We start from the raw sequence: 12313 nt of genomic DNA, 5'->3' as shown, positions 1-12313 counted from the left end.
TCCTGCCTCAGCCTCCAGAGCACCTGGGACTACAGGCATGCGCCACCATGCCCAGCTAAATTTTTCTATATATATATTTCTAGCTGTCCAGATAATTTCTTTCTATTTTTAGTAGAGAGGGGGGGTCTCGCTCTTGCTCAGGCTTGTCTTGAACTCCTGACCTTGAGCAATCCACCCGCCTCAGCCTCCCAGAGTGCTAGGATTACAGGCGTGAGCCACCGCGCCCAGCCTTTTTTTTTAATTATGATACACAATTCAGAGGTACAATGATGTCTGAGATTTCCCTTTTCCCAGAAAAAGGTGGAGAGGTGGGCAGGAATGGAGAGTGAAACACACAAGGCAAAATGGGTATGTTGCTGAGGCTGGTGACAGGTACTTGGGTGTTCACTGTCATCTCTAGTTTTGTGTAATAAAAACTTTTCTTGCAAAAAGTACCAAGCACAGGGTCACAGACAAGTGGGCCCTAGCCAGACACTGCCTGCAACTCCTCACCTACTACTCCAAAACACCCTGCAAGGTTAGCTGTGAAGGCTCTATGGCTCAGAAAGGTGACCCAACTTGCTCGGGATCACACAGCTAGGAAGAAGCAGAGAGGAAGTCCATCTCCTAGCCAGCTGATCTAGCTAGCAGCAGCGCCTCTCTTCTCCCTGCTCCCTGGCCTGCCCAGGCCCTGCTTCTTGCTCTGGGTAAAACCTAATCCGAGAAGGCAAACCCAACTGGCAGAGTGAGGGGGATGTGGACACCTAAAGTGGACCTGATCCAGTCACACAGCGCTCGGCCTGGACTTCCTAGGCACAGGCCAGCAAGAGCAGGGGGTGAGCCTCACCCCAGGAGTAGAGGTGCACGCGGTGGATGCTCCGCTTCAGCTGGTCGAGGCGCTGGTGCATCTCCAGGGCACCCATGCTGTTGCAGTGGTTCAGATCCCCCTGGACAGCACTACAGAACTTCGCCTGCGACAACAGTGGGAGACACCCGGCAGGAGGAAGCCCAAGGAGTAAGACACCTGTTCACCCCACTCCCCAGGCTGGGCAGCCCCAAGCTTCTGGAAGAACCTACCCGGCAACCCCAGCTAGGCTGGACGGTACCCTCCCCCAACCCAGCCCCCAAATCTCCAAACGTCAGAGCTCCCGCCCCCGGGGACAGCAAGCCTGGTGGTGACAGCTCCCGCCCTCCGGTCCCCGCACCCCGCGGCCGCACCCAGAGGAAGGAGGCGACCCCGCGCTGTTCCAGCTCGGTCTGCTTGCCCTTGCGCACCACCCTCTCCGCCAGGGCCGGGTTGCGGTCGAGGCTGCGGAAGAGGCGGCGCAGGGCGCGCTCGGTGTAGGTCGCCGCCTGCCTCTCGAAGTCCTCCTCGGAGATGAGCTGGCAGAAGGTCACGCTCTGGGGGAACTCGCTGTCGAACTCGTCTAAGACCTCCATCTGAGCGGGACTGCCGGCGCGCCCGGGCTACCTGCGGACGGAGCGGCCGTCGGCATGGGCCTCGCCAGGGTCCGCGGGCACCGACCCCCACCCGCCCGGGGGCCGGGGGACAGGGCTGCTCCCGAGGGCCAGGGCTCGGGGTCGCCACGGGCAGCGGGGCGGGGGCGCAGGGTCTCACCCACTCGCTCCCCCGCAGCCACGTGCGGACGCGTGCTCCCTTGGCGACCGCAGCCGCGCGCCGCAGCCAATCCGCGCCCGGGCCGGGGGCGGAGCCATGCCCGCGCGAGGGCCGCACGTGACAATGCCCTCGCTGTGCGCATGCGCCCTGGGGACTTCGAGGGGGCGGACGAGTCTGCGCGGGTTCCTCTGGGCCACCTGGCCTTTGATCCCGGTTCGGCCACGCCATTGCCACGCACAGGGCAGGGCCAACACGCGAACTCTTCCAGCTGCTTTTTGTTTATGTGCTTTGCTTTTTGCGACAGGGACCTGCTCTGTCACCCAGGCTGGAGTACAGTGGCGCGATCATAGCTTACGACTTTTTATTTATTTAATCTTTTGTTTGTGTGTGTGCAGCTACAGGTTCTGGACTTCTTTTTTGTTCTTCATTCTAAAATCTTTCCTGAGCTTCCACTTCTTTTAAGGCCCCCCACCCCTCCGCTGGCCTCCAGTCCCCTCCCCAGGGTCTGTAGCCTCCCCAGCCACTTATCCGGGGCTCCACCCTCTTCCTCCCCAGCGCTGTCCTCTCTCCTCCGTACACCACCACGCCTGTGCTCTCCGCTCCCGCTGCCTCTTCACCTCCATCTCTGGCGCCCCCTCAGTGTCCTTTTCCTCCCGCCCCTCGGATGCGTTTAAAGTCTCGCGGTCACCGTACAGTCTGCGACGGCCTTACCTACTCCTTGCTCCCGATGAGAACCCACAACTGACCGAACAAACTCAAACCTGCGTCTTAGGCTCAAACCTCCCTTGAGTTCAAGACCCATGTCCAAGTGTCTACTGGGGATGATTTGGGGGCATCTCATGCTAAAACACATCCAGATTCGCACACAGCTTCTTCCCCGAATGCTGCTTTTCTCCCCACCATCCCACCCCAGTCACTAATTAGGGGTTGCACCCTGGACTGCTTCCCCGCTGTCCCCTCCATACCTTCCATGAGCTCCGAGACCCATGGAGGTTACCTGAGAAGTCTAACCAGGTTTTTTACCTCCTACAGCCAAACAGCAGGCGTCTAGACTCAGCTCTTCCCAACATAGGAGGTGGCATCCACTTCCTCCTGCGTGAAGGCCACAGAGCAAGGTGGGGACAGCCAAGGATGGACGGGGTCTGTTCTGTGCATCTTACCTAGAGGTGCAGGCAAAGACTCAGTCAGATTCACCTGGGATCACATCTCCATTCTGCTTCCTGCCCCCTGTGTGACTTACAAAATGAAACTTTAAAATTTGGAGTATGTGCCTTTTTTCAAACAGGACAAGCACTCTTTGAGGGTCAAGCAGATCCCTAATTATCCTCCCATCATGTTATGTTAATAACTATGCTTCGCACTTTATACTTTTATTTGTATTTTTAAAAAGTGTACTGGTACATCTTCAGCAGGTTTGGGGGAGGAGTGTACTGGGCCCATCCTCTGTTTCCAGGCACTGATGAGAGAGGAAAAATGACAGTGGTCTCTGCCCTCAGGGGCTCTCAATCTCAGGGGGACCTCTGCCACAGGTTGAGCAGTTTTGATCTAACATGCTCTGCTGGAGGAACATTCCATGCAGTGGAGCCCAGGGAAGGCTTCCTCCAGGAGGGCACAGTTGAATAGAGCCCTGAATTCACATGCCTCCCCCCAGCAAGAGCAGGTGATAGCTGCATGGGAGTCTGGGGCCAGTGGGCACAGAATCTTCACAGGAGTGAGAAGGGGTGGCCACCTCTAGCCATGGCCCCTAGAATCCAAGGGAAGGGAGGATGGGCCTGAGCCAGGTGACTCTGGGATCAAGGAACCTCAAGGGGTCAGGACTAGGAGGCAGAGGAGCATATGTCATTTCCCCTCAGGTCCCTCGTGAGTACCAGGGCCTTCACTTCCAGGGTGGGAGCAAGGCAGCATCCCAGTGTGCCCAGCCAGGGTGAGGGCTACTCCTAAAGCCCATCCGGAAACCCAGGCCACCTGGCAAGGTATCAGGTTTGAATGACCATCACTGGGCACATAAACACCTTTTGCATTGTGTCAGGTCCTGATGGTAGAGGTGGCCCTGCAAGCATGTCTGGGGTCAGGCTCCTTGGAAATGTTGCTCCAACCAGCCCTTCCCCCTCTCCCCAGTTCCTGCCTGGAGGACAGGCATGCCAGACATCTCACAACCGCTCCTGCAGGTGCTGGCCATACCTCTCCATAAGAGAGCAAGCTGGCATGTTTGGTGGGCACTGCCTTCAGGCTTCATGTCCCAAGCCCACCTGTCCATCCCAGTTAGTGCTGCTCCTGCTGAGCCCAGGGGTGACGAATGACCTCATGTGAAGGCTGCATCCTGGAAGGCCTGCCTTACCGGCGTCCCCAAGCCCCACCCAGAGGAACATTCTCCCCAGAGCCTGGCCCTCTTTAAGCCTTCAGGGAGGGCTGAGTCCAAGCTAGGCCTGGAAAGACCCTCTGTGTAAAACTGTGGACCTCCATTTCCCCAGGCCTGGAGTCCACAGTCTTACCCCAGGGGGCCAATGTGGAAAGACCTTCAAACCAGAGCTTTTCTGAATCTAGGGGATCTGCCCCTGTCCCTACCCAGCCATGACCAGGATGGTGCCCCACCTTTGCACCCCCTGGTCCTCTGTTGGAGGGTCCAGTCCAGCTCTGCATGGTGCCTAACCAGTCCCATGCTTACCCTCTGGGCACCTCCACTTTCTCAGCCAGAAAGTGAAGTGAGGCAGCAAACCCCCTTCCCCTCGAGTGGACCTGACCGATGCCCTTTCATCATTGCACTGCTTCCCAGTGGCCCACAGTAGTGCAACAGGGAAAGAGTGTCGGGCAGGCCTGCCAGTCCCTCCCCCATGGTGGCCGGTGGGGATCTGAGACCTGGAATGCAGGCCTGCTCAGGCGGGGCCTCTGCCTGGGGGAAGGGTGCCCTCTGACCCCAGAGGCCCAGGCCTGGCTAGTATCTCAAGTTTCCATGGAGAAGGGAGTGAACTGGGCAGGGGGAGGGGAGGGCCTGTAGATCCAAGGGGCCCCGGCCTGGGGAGTGGGAGGTGAGTGTTGTGGGGGAGGGAGGTCCCCAAGGCTGGTCTCAGATGCTTTGACAATATCATTGCACTGCTTCTCAGAGCACAGTAGTGCAACCTCGTCAGAGCACCTGCGGCCAGCAGAGGGGGACCCCACTGCCCCGATTAAGCACACAGCCGGGAAGCTCAACCACAGATACGTGGGTGGGGCCAGAGCTCCTGTCTAGTACATCGGGGCAAGGAAGGGGATCCCAGAGGAACTGCCGTCTTCGAGGTCCTCAGAACGTCGTGGCACCCAGGCCGTCCCTGGCACGCTCCGGATTGCAGTACAGGAGAAATCCTAGACCTTAGGGTAGCTCCCACACCGTAGCGGGAGCTGGAGGGCCAGACGGGGCAGAGGGAGCAGACACAAAGGGGAGGGCCCGCGCTCGGCCGCAGTCCAAAGCCCGCTAGCTCCCGGAGCCGGATGGGTACACAGCCAGAAGACCCTGCACGCCCGGAGTCGGCCAGCGGCTCGGGGAGAAGGGTGGGCCCACCCTGGGACGATGCGCCCCTTTCGGCTCAGGGCCCCATCCCTGGCGCCTTGCCCCCCACATAGGCGTCGCGTTCTGTCCTAACAGATTCTTCTGTCCCGAGGCCCAGAGCGGAACAGAGGAATGGGGGGCTCCCCGCCCTTGTGGAGTTCCCTACGCTGAGAGCGCTCCCGGGGTCCCGGCAGCGCCCCTCCGCACGTCCCTCCGGGTAGGGCCGTCCTGCCCACGCCCCCCACTCCAGACTCGGCTACTCACGCAGACTGATACCGCTTCCGCCCAGGGCCCGGGCAGGACACGCAGGGTCGGGGGACGGAGCCCTGGCCGCCGTCCACCCCCGTGGTCACCGTTCAGAGGGCCCCGCACCTCGTGGTGCCCCCTCGCCCGCGGCTCCATCTTTAACCCGCTGACAGTCGGGGCAGCCGGCCCGGGCTCTTTAGCATAGCGCCGCGCTCATTGGCCAGCGCCGGCGCGGGGCTGCGCCCGCCGCACGCCAATTGGCCGAGGCTGGAACGATTTCAAAATAGCCTCCCGGCTCCCATTGGCCCGGCGCCGGGCGAGGCTCGAGCCCGAAGGTTTTAACAATGAGTTTTACAAACACTTTCTCCCCATTCATAACTTATCAAAAGGAACTTTGCCCGCCTTTTCTCAGCTCCAATCTCTGCGAGTTTTCTAGCAGCACCGGCCGGAGCGCCAGGAAGCCCGGTGGGGGGCGCTAGGCGTGCGTCTGAGCCCCCTCAGGGAGGGGCTGCGACCCTCGGAAATGCCGGGATCGCTAACCAAGCTCGCGGTTAAAGGCAGTTGAGGACTGCTTTGTTTTGCGTGCTCCCTGCGCCTCCGGACAGGCCGTTCGGACGCGGTGGGCTTCGGAGCTGGGGTAGCCTGCCCCACCCAACTCCACCACATCGCCTGCAGGACCCGAGCAGGCCTGGGCTGCGGAGGCCTGGTCCTGGGCCCCGCGGAGACTTGCGGATCCGTGGGAGACACTGGGAAGGAGGTGTCGGCTTGGGTCTCTGCGTGATTGCGATCCACGTTGTGGATGAGCATTCATAAAGCGCCTGTCCTGCCTGGGCTAACGACCCAGAACGGTATTCATAGCCGGCCCCTCGCACAGTTTGTTGGGGTAACTGTGCGTCTGCTCCCACTCCTATTTTACTCTCAATCCGATGGCTGAAAGCAAATGTTTTTGAGACAGGCAGAGCTGGTTTCAAATCTTTATCAACCTCTGTTGTCTTCTTTACAAAATTGAGATGATAATCTAACCAGCTTCATAGGGTTGTTGCCAGGAGCAAATGAGATGCTGTGTAAATCATTGGCCCAGCACCTTGCACTTAGTAAGTGCTCAGTAAAAGTGAGTTCTGCAGCTCTGCCCTTTTTATTTTTGTTCTTGTCCTGCATTCTGCCTACAGCCATCTGACCTACTCCCACAGCTAGGGCTTTGGTTGCCCAGGAATTCCTACATGCTGTGCACTGTTGGATTCTGCTCTTAATCAACCTCACCCCACTGCTTACCAGTGTGTGGTGGTAGGTGGGTAATAGCCAAAGGCAGGAGTGGACTCTTAAAGCCCAGGAGTGCCCCTTGGATTTGCATGATGTAGTCCACACTGTTGGTGCCCCCCACATATTCCCTTGATCCTCACCTCTAGAGGGGATGCTCATTGCCAGCACCTGCAGCTCTGCCTGGGGGCCTTATTCTGGCTGCTGGAGCCCTTTGCCCAAAGTATGGGGCAAGTTGGAGTTGCTAGAGTCATTCCCTCCACCCACCCTGCAGCTTTCAGCCAATAAAGGAAGATACTGGTCAGGCGTGGTGGCTCACGCCTGTAATCCTAGCACTTTGGGAGGCAGAGGCAGAGAATCGTTTGAGGTCAGGAGTTCAAGACCAGCCTCAGCAAGACCCCATCTCTACTAAAAATAGAGAGAAATTAGCCGGGCAACTAAAAACAAAAAAAATTAAAAAAATTAGCCGGGCATGGTGGCTCCTGCCTGTAGTCCCAACTACTGCAGGAAGATCGCTCGAGCCCAGGAGTTTGAGGTTCCTGTGAGCTAGGCTGATGCCATGGCACTGTAGCCTGGGCAACAGAGCAAGGCTCTGTCTCCAAAAAAAAAAAAAAGGGAAGCTATTTTGTTGGGTAAGCATCCCCCTTTCACCCCCTTCCTTGCCCCTCAGGTGGGATAACTTCGATGTGTGTTCTGCACTGTGTCCCAGAGCCCCCCAATGAGACTGAGCTCCAGTTGCGCACAGGGGTGACTTGCTCAATAAAGCACCTTTCGCTGGCTTCTTTCCCTTCCCCTCTCACAGCCCCACTTCTCTGTCTCAGTGTTTTCTGGGATCACCTTCCACCAATTTACTTCCATTCAAATCCTCTCAGGTCAGGTGAGCGATGGGAAAAGCGTGTAGCTTTTGACAGTGGAGGGGCCAGGAGGGGCCTCGTGGGGGAGGGAAGGGGAGCAATGGGCCTGGGGCCTATACATGAACCCCATCCCCTCAGAACTCACAATTGGCTAGAGCTTTTCTCTCCCCCATTCCCCCCGGACCTTTAATGTCAACTGAATTCTCAAATGCCCACACTACTCCAAGCCCCTTGTGGCCAGTTGCCACCCCCAGCTTCTCCTTGGGCTCTTTGTTCTCCTTTAGGGAAGCAGCACTGTTACCCCTAGGAGCTCCCTTAAGCTCCTCTGTCCTAGGCAGCCCTACCTCAGCTGATTGAACAAGTCCAGAAGCCTGTAATCACTGCCATCACCTCTAGAGGATGCCCACGCACCAGCAAAGCTAACCGTTATCTTCCTTTATTAGGGCCCATCCCATTCTGCTCCTTCCTTTAAGTTGCAAAACTCTGCCTGCCCTACACTGGGCCTCCTCTTCCAGGGAGCATTCTCAGAGCTCTGCAGGTAGCAGTTTTTTTGTGGTTGCCTTCCCTTGCGATATTCTTTTTTTTTTTTTAAGACAGAGTCTTACTCTTTTGCCCAGGCTAGAGTTCCGTGGTGTTAGCCTAGCTCACAGCAACCTCAAATTCCTGGGCTCAAGCAATCCTTCTGCCTCAGCCTCCCAAGTAGCTGGGACTACAGGCATGTGCCACCATGCCCGGCTAATTTTTATACATTTTTAGTTGTCTGATTAATTTCTTTCTATTTTTAGTAGAGACGGGGTCTCGCTCTTGCTCAGGCTGGTCTTGAACTCCTGAGCTCAAACAATCTGCCCGCCTCGGCCTCTCAGAGTGCTAGGATTACAGGCGTGAGCCACCGCCCCCGGCCCCTTGCGATATATTTTTAAATTCTGTGGTCTCTTTGGGACCTTGGAAGCTCGTGGTGGGGGTCTGAGATGCCACATGCTGAGACAGGCTGGGTGCCACTTGCACCAAGAGTGAGGAAGCCCGTGATGCTAATTTCCAGCCAATTGGCAGAGTCTTTGCCTGGCCCTTGGTCCAAAGCAGGTTTCAAGGCCGGGCCTGGTGGCTCACACCTGTAATCCTAGCACTCTGGGAGACCGAGGCGGGAGGATTGCTTGAGCTTAGGAGTTTCAGGACCAGCCTGAGCAAGAGCGAGACCCTGTCTCTACTAAAAATAGAAAAAATTAGCCAGGCATGGTGGTGCACGCCTGTGGACCCAGCTACTTGGGAGGCTGAGGCAGGAGGATCGCTTTTGCCCAGAAGTTTGAGATTGCTGTGAGCAATGATGACACCACGGCACTCTAGCCCAGGCAACAGAGCAAGACTCTGTCTCAAAAAAAAAAAAAATCAGGTGTCAAGATTGTCACACAGCTAACAGGAAAGCGGGGTCCTCCCATCAAGGGATGAGGAGGCTGGAGAGCTTACGCCCCATCCCAGCTGGCAAGGGGTGGGGCTCTGGCTCATCCTGCCTGGGGGCCCAGCCCTGGCCCTTAACAGGAAGGTTCATGAAGCTCAGGGGCTGGGGAACTGGGGTCACTTGCCAGAGACCACCTCTGGGTGGATGGAGGGCTATGCTTTCCCAGGGCAGTATTGGAGTCCATGGAAGAGTATCGAAAAGGTGAGGGCAGGTTCCGTAGTCAGGCTGGGCTGAAGACAGAGGTTGTGCACTGAGGAAGAGATAGAGGCCTGGGATGGCTGGAACCTACTGGTCACCCCCAGGCTCACAGCAAAACAATTGCAAATCAACGTTCTTTAATTACAAAGGCACTTGAGGACCCCTACAAACCCAAAATCTTCACCAAGAGTGGCCCTGCAGATGCCCCACTCTGCCACCTTTTGTCTGTCCACCCAGGTATTCACAGTTCATCGTGACCTGCAGAGGGCTCCACACTGGGCTTGATGAAGATGCCTTCCATGGCCTTCCACGTATTGTGCGTGTTGGCACTGGACATGCCGTGCACCTCATGCTGCCCACGGATGGGGCTACCATACTGTTCTCCCGTCACCGACAGGAACACAGAGGTGCCCATGTGCTGGAAGCGCACTGCAGCCTGGCGCTCCCAGTGCTTCCCAGAGCAGCGCACCGTCCACAGGTCCAGGTCGTCACCCTCACCGTCTTCCCCAAAGGCGCTCACCTCCTACAGTGCAGGGGATGGAGGGACAGTGGTCACCACAGTGGCAGTGGTGGCACTGGACCTCTGGTGCTTCCCTGCACTTCCCTGAGCCTCGGCTCCCACAGCTGCAAAATTCAAGGCCACAACCCTCCCACACGCAGTGCCCACTCCCTAACACAGGCTCTTCAGACACAAGTACACCTTGTTCCAGCTGTCTGTGCAGTGACCACCAGCCCCCAGAGCCAAGCCCTCTTCATCGTTCTCCCAGTCCTAACCCCTCAGACTGCTTTCAGCCAGAAGTTCAACCTCTCAGGCTGACAGTCAAGATCTCTATCCATCTCAAACTTTTTCTTCCACTGACTCCCCAAAACCCCCCTATGTCCCATTCCAACCCAAGTTCCAGTGACCTCTTTGCCTTGGCACAACTCTTCCACAGGCCTGGAAAGCCCCTCTTGTCCCTTCTGTGGCCTGGAGGACTCCGACTCACCCTTCTAGACCCAGCCCGAGTTCCTACTCCCCTCCGGAGTTCCTGTTCCCCACTCTCAAGACTGTGTGGATCCCCTTCCAGGGTCCCACTTGCCCCCAGAAGAGGAGCTATCCCCACGGATCTCTCTTCCCATATGCCTCCCTGCTTGGTACCTCCTGGGCAGGACCCCGGCAGAGTAACCTGTGTCCCCAGAGGGGGCGCCCGGTAAACATTTCTGAATGGAAATTTCCATTTCACAGAAGCCGCTGAAGCTCAGATTGGAACTCAAGGCTCTTGTCCCTGGCCCCTCACACACACTGCCAGGGCCTTTCCTCAGGGGGCTTACCTGGTTGTTGGACAGCGGGGACGGGAAGTGGTGCGTGTGCAGGTTCTTGCCGGTGAGCACGTGTGTGAGCCGCACCGCCTGCCCGCAGCGCACTGGGAACCCGCGCGGGCACCCGCCTTCCGAGCCGCCGCGGATCCGCCAGTAGCTGTTGGCGTCGTCCGACTCCTCCACGCCGGTCACCGACTGCTGGCCGCTACCTGCGGAGTGACACCCCACCTCAGTCAATCGCGGAACTCTCTCCGGACACCGTGAAATTTTCCCCGCGACCCCAAGTCTGGGATCCCAACGGCTCACGCTCAGCCCCCAGCCCTGCCCCCCGGCTGACCCCCTAAGTCCTCTGGCCCACAGTTTCCTGAAGATTTTCCCCGTCCTCGATACCCAGACGACACCCTCAAAGCCCCGGTCCTGTCCCTTCGGTCCCCAGCGACTCCAGATCCCCCACCGCCCGGTTCCCAGACGGCCCACACCCCGCCCCCACAACCACCCGCCTACGAACTCCCAGCCCGAGCCAGGCTCCAGCCGATCTCCCGGTCCCGTCCCGCGCACCGGATCCGTATTTGATGTCATGCGAGTGCAGCCGCACCCTGTGCTGCGTGTTGAGCAGCTTCAGCACCGACCCGCAGGTCACCAGCCCCGTGCCGGTCTTGGTGGCGCCACCGCCCGGCACCAAGAGCGCCAGCACCAGCCCCAGCAGCGCCGGCCGGGGAGCCCTGCCGCTGCCCGCGCTCCACATCGCACCGGACCGGCTCCAGCTGCTCGGGCCCCGGGCCGCTTCCGTCCCCGCGGCGAGCCAATCAGGCTCTGACAACGCCGGCTCGCAGCAGCCAGTAGTCTGCCCGCGCGGCGCTCCGCCTGCACCACCATTGGGTCGGCTTGGCGGGGACCCGCCCACGGCTTTCGGAAGCGGCGGGTGGGCGGGGACCGGAGACCCGAGAGGGCTTCTGATTGACCCACGATTTCCAGGACTCGCCAATGGGGGTCGAGGGAGAGCGGTCGCAGCGCCAAGCCCCGGCGCGCTCAAAGCAGCACCTGCAGGTGAGGGCGTCTCGCTGCGCTGCTGGACGCCGGCCCAGGGGCCCCGCGGGAACCTGTTCACGAAGTTTCTTGATCCTGGATGGACCGCTGGGCCCTCAATTATGAATCCTTCTCCCTGAACCCTGGGCCCGCAGCTGCAGGGTCTTGAGGTTGCTGGATCACTAGATTTTGTGGTCACAAAGTCGACGGATCCCAGAGTTACCGAATCGCCTGTTCCTTCAGTCCCTGGACCCCAGGATTAATTAATCACCCAGTCATTTGTTCACAGCCCCTCTCTCTGACACTGAGTCACCTCAGTCCCAAGACCCTGGGTTTCTGAATTCCCTTGGCACTCAGACGTTTGACTCCTGCCACGGCTGAATTTCATGGTCACTGGGTCATCCGGCAGCAGGGGGCAACAAGGAGCTGTGGTGTCTGATCATCGCAGGTTCTCACCAGAAAGCCCCAAAGCTGTCTTAGGAAACCATAGCGCAGGGCGACCAAAGGACTGTGGGAACCAAGCCTGGGTGACTGTGTTTTCCAGGCCTCCTGGCCATGAGCAGTTTGACGAAGCTCAGAGTGTTGTCATCTCAGTCTTCAAGGGAGGAAAACTTACACCGTTTACTTATTTTTTTTTTCTTTTTTTTTTTTTTTGAGACAGAGTCTCACTCTTTTGCCCCGGCTAGAGTGAGTGCCGTGGCGTCAGCCTAGCTCACAGAACCTCAAACTCCTGGGCTCAAGCGATCCTCCTGCCTCAGCCTCCCGAGTAACTGGGACTACAGGCATGGCCACCATGCCCGGCTAATTTTTTCTATATATTTTTAGTTGTCCAATTAATTTCTTTCTATTTTTAGTAGAGA

The 12313-nt window shown here is 58.1% G+C and overlaps 1 protein-coding gene across 1 annotated transcript; it reads right to left on the bottom strand.

Annotated features, from left to right (window-relative positions):
- Positions 1 to 9248: 9248 nt before the first annotated feature.
- SDF2L1 (stromal cell-derived factor 2-like 1) lies at positions 9249 to 11249 on the bottom strand. Its single transcript, XM_012644126.1, has 3 exons — positions 10986 to 11249; positions 10440 to 10636; positions 9249 to 9651 (listed from the first exon to the last, which is right to left on the bottom strand). Exons 1-3 carry the CDS (start codon positions 11170 to 11172, stop codon positions 9370 to 9372), a joined length of 666 nt encoding a protein of 221 aa, XP_012499580.1. The 5' UTR covers positions 11173 to 11249; the 3' UTR covers positions 9249 to 9369.
- Positions 11250 to 12313: the final 1064 nt, after the last annotated feature.

The sequence above is a fragment of the Propithecus coquereli genome, unplaced genomic scaffold (genome assembly GCF_000956105.1).
Source record: "Propithecus coquereli isolate 6110/MARCELLA unplaced genomic scaffold, Pcoq_1.0 Scaffold206, whole genome shotgun sequence".
Classification (NCBI taxonomy): domain Eukaryota; kingdom Metazoa; phylum Chordata; class Mammalia; order Primates; family Indriidae; genus Propithecus; species Propithecus coquereli.
The sequence above is the reverse complement of the archived record's forward strand: the minus strand, read 5'-3'. Positions and strand labels throughout refer to the sequence as shown.

Coding starts and splice junctions, on each gene's coding strand:
- SDF2L1 (XM_012644126.1), bottom strand. CDS start 11,172: ATGTGGAGCGCGGGCAGCGGCAGGGCTCCCCGGCCGGCGCTGCTGGGG. Junction 10,637..10,985: donor TGACATCAAATACGGATCCG/GTGCGCGGGACG, acceptor GTCACTCCGCAG/GTAGCGGCCAGCAGTCGGTG. Junction 9,652..10,439: donor CCCCGCTGTCCAACAACCAG/GTAAGCCCCCTG, acceptor CCTGCACTGTAG/GAGGTGAGCGCCTTTGGGGA.